The 8,022-nt window shown below is 38.0% G+C and overlaps 1 protein-coding gene across 3 annotated transcripts in view; it reads left to right on the forward strand.

Moving 5' to 3' along the window:
- LOC107688475 (phosphatidylinositol 3-kinase regulatory subunit gamma-like) overlaps positions 1–8,022 on the forward strand; it is a 40,874-nt gene that overhangs the window by 27,881 nt on the left and 4,971 nt on the right. For all 3 annotated transcript variants that reach the window (XM_016486152.1, XM_016486154.1, XM_016486153.1), the window contains 9 exons: positions 296–436; positions 577–775; positions 881–966; positions 3,105–3,204; positions 3,297–3,395; positions 3,556–3,736; positions 6,058–6,183; positions 6,271–6,410; positions 6,544–6,720. In XM_016486152.1, coding sequence (XP_016341638.1) covers positions 296–436; positions 577–775; positions 881–966; positions 3,105–3,204; positions 3,297–3,395; positions 3,556–3,736; positions 6,058–6,183; positions 6,271–6,410; positions 6,544–6,720 — 1,249 coding nt within the window. The remainder of the gene's footprint in view (positions 1–295; positions 437–576; positions 776–880; positions 967–3,104; positions 3,205–3,296; positions 3,396–3,555; positions 3,737–6,057; positions 6,184–6,270; positions 6,411–6,543; positions 6,721–8,022) is intronic.

The raw sequence follows: 8,022 nt of genomic DNA on the forward strand, positions 1-8,022 counted from the left end.
TTTTAAAGCATTCCTTCCAGGTTTAAATTAGATTCTCAAAGTCTCAGACTTTTGGTTTTCACTGTGTATATACCTTAAAAAAACATTGTGATAACTAGGAGTGGTACAAAGTAAACGGTTGTTAAGGGTTAGATGATGTTTACCGGTTTTGCTATTTGGTTCCCATAAGTTCCAACATATTTCTGTAACTCTGTTTGAAAGGGATGTATTGGATTAGATCTAATGTGTATCTTGCCGTGACTGGTCATTTATAAAGCGTGCATCATGATGAGCCCGGTCATTTGTCCCTGTGCAGAGCTGCAGGAGTTGGACGTGGGACAGTGGGACATTCATGCCCTCTCGGAGGCTCTCATTCGGTACCTGCAGGAACTTCCTGCCCCCATCATCCCTCCCTCTGTTTATACAGACCTTCAGGCAGCAGTGAAGCTGGAATCGGGTATGTGCCACTTTTCACTCATCCGTGCAGGCCGAAAGAGCACCGTGTAAAGAAAGTAACAGAACTCAGCGAGCAAACAGCTCCGAGTGTCTGCCATGCCTGATGACCCACGCGCTCACGCTGATGTAACTCATGAATAGACGTCCCGTCCGAGAGGAGACGAGAGCAGCTGCTGCAGGTGCTGGAGAAGCCTGAAGTTCCACTGCAGAACCTCCTGACGCTGCATTATTTGCTCAGACACCTGGAGAAGGTCTGTCAACGCGCCGAGCAGAACGGCCTCGACATTCACACCCTCGGCCAAATCTTTGGCCCTCTGCTGATCAGGGGCCCTGTGAGCGGGTGAGCGTGAGGTTTCTTTTCTTGTATTTCTATTGGCTGGAGACTAATTCTGGAAATCCGTTGCTGAAAAATAAACCATAATTTTTCTATGTGTTTGATTTACAGGTCAGAGGAAGATGAGGGGTTTCCTGCGGTTGCAGTTGAGAGACTTCTTTTGGAGAGAATTTGGGAACAAGAGCCGACTCCTCCTGGTGAGTCACCTGTCATTTTTGCCATTGTGTATAATAGCTATGCTTTTTTTATTCACAGATTAAACTTTTGTCAGGGGGGATTTATTATGTGTTTTCAAACCTTTTGGTGCAAACATGATCTGGTACCTTTGTGAGAGACCCCTGTCTTAAAATAGAAATGCAGTGCTATGTTTTCATCTATAAAGTATTTCCGGAGTTAAAGGGTTAGTTCACCCAAAAATGAAAATTCTGTCATTAATTACTCACCCTCATGTCGTTTCAAACCCGTAAGACCTTCGTTCATCTTCGGAACACAAATTAAGATATTTTTGATGGAACAAATTAAGATATTTTTTATGGAATCTGAGAGCTCTCTGACCCTCCCATAGACAGCAACTCAACTGAAATGTTCCCAAGTCCAGAAACGTAAGGAGATCTGTAAAATAATCCATGTGACATCAGGGGTTCAACTGTAATTTTACGAAGCTACCAGAATACTTTTTGTGTGCAAAAGAAAAAATTACGACTTTATTCAACAATTCGTTTCCTACGCTGTTTTCATTCAGATCAAATCACAACAACGTAGGAACCCGATCCGGCGTGACGCAGCTGACACAGAACAGCATACGCTGTTTACGTCCAGCGGATATTCTCCAAAATGGCGGTAGGGTGATGCGAAGGAGACGAATTGTTGAATAAAGTCGTTCTTTTTTTTTTTTTTTTCGCACAAAGTATTCTCGTAGCTTTGTAAAATTACGGTTGAACCACTGATGTCACATGGATTATTTTACCGATCTCCTTGCTACGTCTCTGGACTTGGGAACATTTCAGTCGAATTGCTGTCTATGCAGGGTCAGACAGCTCTCAGATTCCATCAAAAATATCTTAATTTGTGTTCCGAAGATGAACGAAGGTCTTACGGGTTTGAAACGACATGAGGGTGAGTAATTAATGACAGAATTTTCATTTTTGGGTGAACTATCCCTTTAAATAATTGGCTTCAAAGACGAAGCTAATGATTAAGGTATTATCTGGAAAATTTACTTCATTATTTACGAAGTTGACAATGTATCTTTTTTCACTCACTTTTAGTATCGTCTGTAATCCTAAAGAGAAACATTTTCAATTAAATAAATTTGTATAATGCTTTTCACAGTAAATATTGTTTGTCGAAGTTAAAAGCAACTGTGGTCAGGAAACGGCTTCGGTTACACTTCAGTAAACAATTTTATTTCCATTTTTCCTTCTTTATGTAGCTGCATATTTTAAACATTTATTTATTTTGCAGTACGTCCTGCTTTAATTATGTGTATTTACAGTAAACATGCCTATTTGTTACCCTAAGGAATGTATTAAATTATTGTGGTAATCGGCAACAAGCATGCTGATGCATTATATAGACATAAGATGGAAAAACCCAGAATATTCAGCTCTAAAATTTTATGTAAATGTGTGTATACTATCAGTGAAACCTGTGGGGTTTGTAAGACTTTAAGTACTTACTTTCATTCAGCAAGGATGCATCACTAAGTTAATCAAAAGTGACCAAATATAATGTTACAAGCACAGAAATGTTAAATGTTTCTTGAGAAACAAATCAGCAAATTCAAATTATTTCTGAAGGATGATCTGACACAGAAGACTGGAGTAATGATGCTGAAAATGCAGTAAACACATTTTAAAATATATTAAACTGTTATTTTAGGTTGTAATAGTATTTCATACTGTTACTGTTAATAAATATGATAAACTCAGCCTTGTTGAGCATAAAAGTTGTATTTCAATAACACAACCTTTTTTGACCCCTTAAAAAATTGCAGTATGGATTTGCAGTAAAAAAAAATTCTATCAAAAAAGCTTCATCTTCCCTGTAGTGTAGACTTAAACTCTACTACAGAAGAGAAAACCTCATGTCGTTGTTTAATATCTAGGCTAGTAAGCGAAAGGTTGCAGGGCTGATCCCTGAGCGATCACCATTACGCCCTTGAGCAAGACAGGTGGCTCCAGAGACTGTGCCTGTAATATAACCTTGCACGTTTCCATGTTGACGACGTATGAAAGTCGTTAAAGCAAATGTTGGCCCCAGTCATGTGGGAATAAATCAAAATTTATTTATTTGAATCGTAAATATTTGTATCTTATTTGCCTTGTTTATCCAGCTCTCCCTCCTAAACCAGCCAAAGCCATGGCCTCATCTGTGACCAATGGAAACAACAGCTTACTGAGTGAAGCTGAATGGTACTGGGGAGACATTTCTAGGTAAATCACTGACATAATTACCTATACGGCTGTAATCAAGATAATCATGCATTTCTGTACATGATGAATCTGTTTGATGCCCATGGTTTTAGAGAGGAGGTGAATGAGAAGATGAGAGACACTCCTGATGGTACGTTCCTGGTGCGGGATGCATCAAGCAAAGTGCAGGGAGAGTATACCTTGACCCTCAGGTGAGCGCCTCCTCAGACCAAACAGTGGTTCTCGTCATGTCTAATATGAGATGGATACTTTGCGTAGGTGTGCTGGTGTATTCGTTTGATATGCACCATTACCAAGAGGAATTTCTAACGGAGACAAGACATGATCAAAGCCTTGTTATGTTTATTCCAGGAAAGGAGGCAATAACAAACTGATCAAGGTTTTTCACCGCGGGGGGAAGTATGGCTTCTCAGAGCCTCTTACTTTTCTCTCTGTGGTGGAGCTCATCAACCACTACCGGCATGAGTCACTGGCCCAGTACAACACCAAGCTGGACACTCGCCTGCTCCTCCCCGTGTCTAAATATCAGCAGGTGCGATGTCTCCACTCTTCAAAATGCTTAAACTGATGGCGTCTTTTCCCTGAAGTGGTAGTTCATGAAAAAATGAAATATTTGTCTTTATTTAACCGATTTTAAAGGGGTCATATGATGTTGCTAAAAAGAACATTATTTTGTGTATTTGGTGTAATGAAATGTGTTTATGTGGCTTAAGAAACATAGCGGTGGCAGCAACAATAAAGTTACGCCTTCTTTCTTTGCGTGAACATTTGGGTGGCGTTATGCAAATCTTCCCACATCGTGACGTAGACATGTGGGGGCGTGTTTGAACGAGGCGTTTTAGGAGGGCGTGGACCAGTCTTAACTTTTATAAAGAATATCTCTTTGGGTTTGAGACTTTAGTCTTTGCAACTTTAGGGATCTTATCTATTCACGAACCGCTTGTAACACTCCAAAGAGAAAGGAACATTTTAAATCGCATCATATGACCCCTTTAAAAAAAAAATCTTCACATGGAACTTTTCCATACAATAGTGATCACAGACTTTTAAAGGTGCCATAGAATGCATTGATACAATATTTTAAATTGTTCTCTGATATCTACATAGAAGGTATGTGGCTTAGGTAAGGATAAAAAATCTCCAGAAGCGGTTTTACATGTCCATTTACAACCCTAGGATTTGTAACCTGATTGGCTGTTTCACAGTGCAGCGCAACGTTGAGCTCTGCTCTGATTGGCTGTTTCACAGTGCGGCTCAATGTTGAGCTCTGCTCTGATTGGCTGTTTCACAGTGCACAGCCGCTATTTATATGCGGGGCATTGAAACTGCTTTCGAATACACGATCGCGTTTTACTTTCGCTTTCGAGATTTGTGATCGCACTTACTGTGTAAACTACAGCGGCAGTACTTACCACACATTTTACAAGATCAGATGCTTGTCAGTGGTGCTCAGGATCTGTAAATCATTCGCCATCATCCTCAGTCATCTCTCCTTACTCTGTTTATGTGGTAAGTGAAATCTTATGTACTGTGATGTAACAGGCTACCGCTAGCAAGCAGCTAACCATGTCCCTTTAGTGGCTCGCGTTATTTTATTAGAACGTGCGTTATTTGTTTTCCATGCCTTTCTGAATACAGACACCAACCCATCCCTGCACTTCACATCCCTTGCACAGCCTGTAACATAACATTTATTTCCATGATCTGCCATTTTCGCTATTATCCTCGCTTGTTTCTTCACAATACCTGCAGAACTTCTGATGATTTGACTGTGCAGGTCCGGCTGGCATAGAACATGGGTGGGTATATGCAAATGTTGGGGGTGTACATATTAGTGATCCTGACTGTAACGTCACAGTCGGTGTTATGTTCTGATTCGCCTATTTTTCAGTGGTCTTTTGCATGCACGAGATTTACATAAGAAGGAGGAAACAATGGTGTTTGAGGCTCACGGTATGTCAATTCCATGTACAGAACTGTTATTATTCAACTATGCCAAGGTAAAGGTTTTCCATTCTATGGCACCTTTAATGTAAAAATCACCAAATGTCTCTCAAATGACCTCTGCATCCATTCTCATTCCCTTCATCTAGCTGATTTTGAACCCAATGATGTGTCTAATGTAAATTCCCCTTAAATGGATAGTTAATAAATGCAAGTCAACGGCTACCAATTGAGAGTAAAAAAAAACATTTCAGGCAACACATGATTAATACTTGTGGCTCCTGATGATATATTGAGGTCTTACGAAGTGAAATGTTCAGTCTGTGTAACTAAACATTACAGCATAATTACCTGTAATTCATTGCCTTCACGAACAAATCTTTCCTTTGAACTGGCTCTTTTTAGTGAACTGGATGAACCAGGTCACCAAATCAGAGTAAACATCAACAAATACCTACCGTCTTTCAATGTCCAAAAAGCACAGTAAAAGCACAGACTTTAAAAAAATGTCTTAAAGGGATAGTTAATTGTGTCATTAATTACTCACCCTCATGTCGTACCAAACCTATCAAGATATGTTTTGATGAAATCCGAGAGCTTTCTGACCCTGCATAGACCGCAACGCAACTGACACTTTCAAGGCCCAGAAAGGTAGTAAAGACATTGTTAAAATAGTCCATGTGACTTCGGTTGTTTAACCGTGATGTTATGAAGCTACGAGAATAATTTTTGTGCACAAAGAAAACAAAAATAATGACTTCAACTCGACTTCGCCATGCATGTGTATATCAATAGTCAGTTTAAAATATATAGTTTTGCTTATCTCAAATCAACTTGAGGATGAGTAAATAATGAATTTTCATTTTGAGGTGAATAATGCTTATGAACACACCACCTTGTGCTCTGCAGGATCAGGTAGTGAAAGAGGACAGTATCGAGGCGGTAGGAGAGCAGCTGAAGGTTTATCACGAGCAGTATCAGGAGAAGAGTCGTGAATATGATGTACTGTATGAAGAATACACACGCACATCACAAGTAGGCTGCATTTCATCTCTCCTTCAAATGCATTGGGATCTAATTAACAGAGTCCCTAAGAGAGATGTTCTGTACGATCTCTCTCAGGAGCTCCAAATGAAACGAACTGCCATAGAGGCCTTTAATGAGACCATCAAGATCTTTGAGGAGCAGTGCGAGACCCAGGAGCGCTTCAGCAGAGAAAGCATTGAGAAGTTTCGCAGAGAAGGCAACGACGAGATTGAGAGGTACTCTTGTTTTTCATTACACATCAGAGTCCTATAATGATACAGATGCTCGTAATTCCTTGGTGTTAATTTGAATTCGAGTCATGTTTTGGCTTATATATAAGTGGGAAACTTTTTCTTACTGTCTATTCAGAATTCAGAGCAACTCTGAGAAGCTGAAATCCAGAGTGACAGAGATTCATGACAGCAAGAGGAAGTTGGAACTGGACTTGAAGCGACAAGCTACAGACAATCGAGAGATAGACAAGAGGATGAACAGCTTGAAACCAGACCTCATACAGCTGAGGAAGCTACGGGACCAATATCTTGTGTAAGAACACCTCCCATATATAGAAACAATAATATTTCTTATTTTAATGTGTTAGCAATTCATTTTATAATGTAACAATTTTTATGAAAATTTTCTGTTTTCATGTGTTTTATAATATAAACAATAATATTTTAATGCTACCAATTCAATTTATAATGTAACAATTTTTATTATTGTTCTGTTTTAATGTGTATTATAATATAATTTATTCCTGTAATGGTGAAGCTGAATTTTTAGTGGCCATTAATCCAGTCTTCAGTGTCACTTGATCCTTCAGAAATCATTCTAATATGCCAATTTGGTGCACAAGAAGCATTTCTTATCAATGTTGAAAACAGTTGTGCTGCTTAATATTTTTGTAGAAGCCATGATGCATTTTTCAGGATTTGTTGATGAATGAGAAGTTCAATTGAACAACATTTATTTGAAAGAGTACAAGAAAGGCATTTATAATGTTACAAAACATTTCTGTGACATTTGATCTATTTAATGCATCCTTGATGACTAAAAATTTGACCCCCAATTTCTGACCGGTAGTATAGATTCATCAGACTGATTATAACTTGTGAGCTTGTAAGTTTGTTTGAATGATTAATTAAAAGACCTGGCTCGTATGAGTTACTTGTTTGTGATTTGGACTATGCTAGTCAAGTTTTCTCACGCTTAAGTGAAGGCACTAAAGACAAAGCTCTATAAAAAACATATTGTCATGACATTGTTTTGCAGTAGACAGGCATTACTGCAAGCTCACAATATAATTTATTTTGTTGTGGTTAGGGCTGCCACTAACGACTTTTTTTTTTTTTTTTTCTCTCTCTCGATTAATCTATCGACTAATTTATGGATTAATCTAAACGATTAATTTCCCACACAAAAAGTCTACCATTTTACTTAAGAATATTTTATTAAACTATATTTCATTAAACCAAATTAAATCCAAAAGTAAAAAAGTAAAGTGCAACATAAAGTGCAAGAAGCAAGTGTCCATCTCATAGTCCAAATCACTGAAATCAAAGTTCAGTATTATAGTGTAAGAATGACAACATATCCACATGTTCTAGTCTACTAATAATAAAATTATAATCAAAAAATACTTTTTAAAGGAGTATTTACCAGAATTTATTTAGGAGAAAAATGTAAATGTGCAGTATTTCTTAAAAAAAAAAATATATATATACTTTTTTTTTTCTTTTTTTTTTTTATAAAATCAATTAATTGGAGATGCTTTTCATTATTAAAATTTTATGGAACCATTAAAATGGAATCCAGAAAATATTGGAAAACAGAATTTGGTAAAGATAA

This window comes from Sinocyclocheilus anshuiensis, unplaced genomic scaffold (genome assembly GCF_001515605.1).
Source record: "Sinocyclocheilus anshuiensis isolate Anshui unplaced genomic scaffold, SAMN03320099.WGS_v1.1 scaffold329, whole genome shotgun sequence".
Lineage (NCBI taxonomy): Eukaryota > Metazoa > Chordata > Actinopteri > Cypriniformes > Cyprinidae > Sinocyclocheilus > Sinocyclocheilus anshuiensis.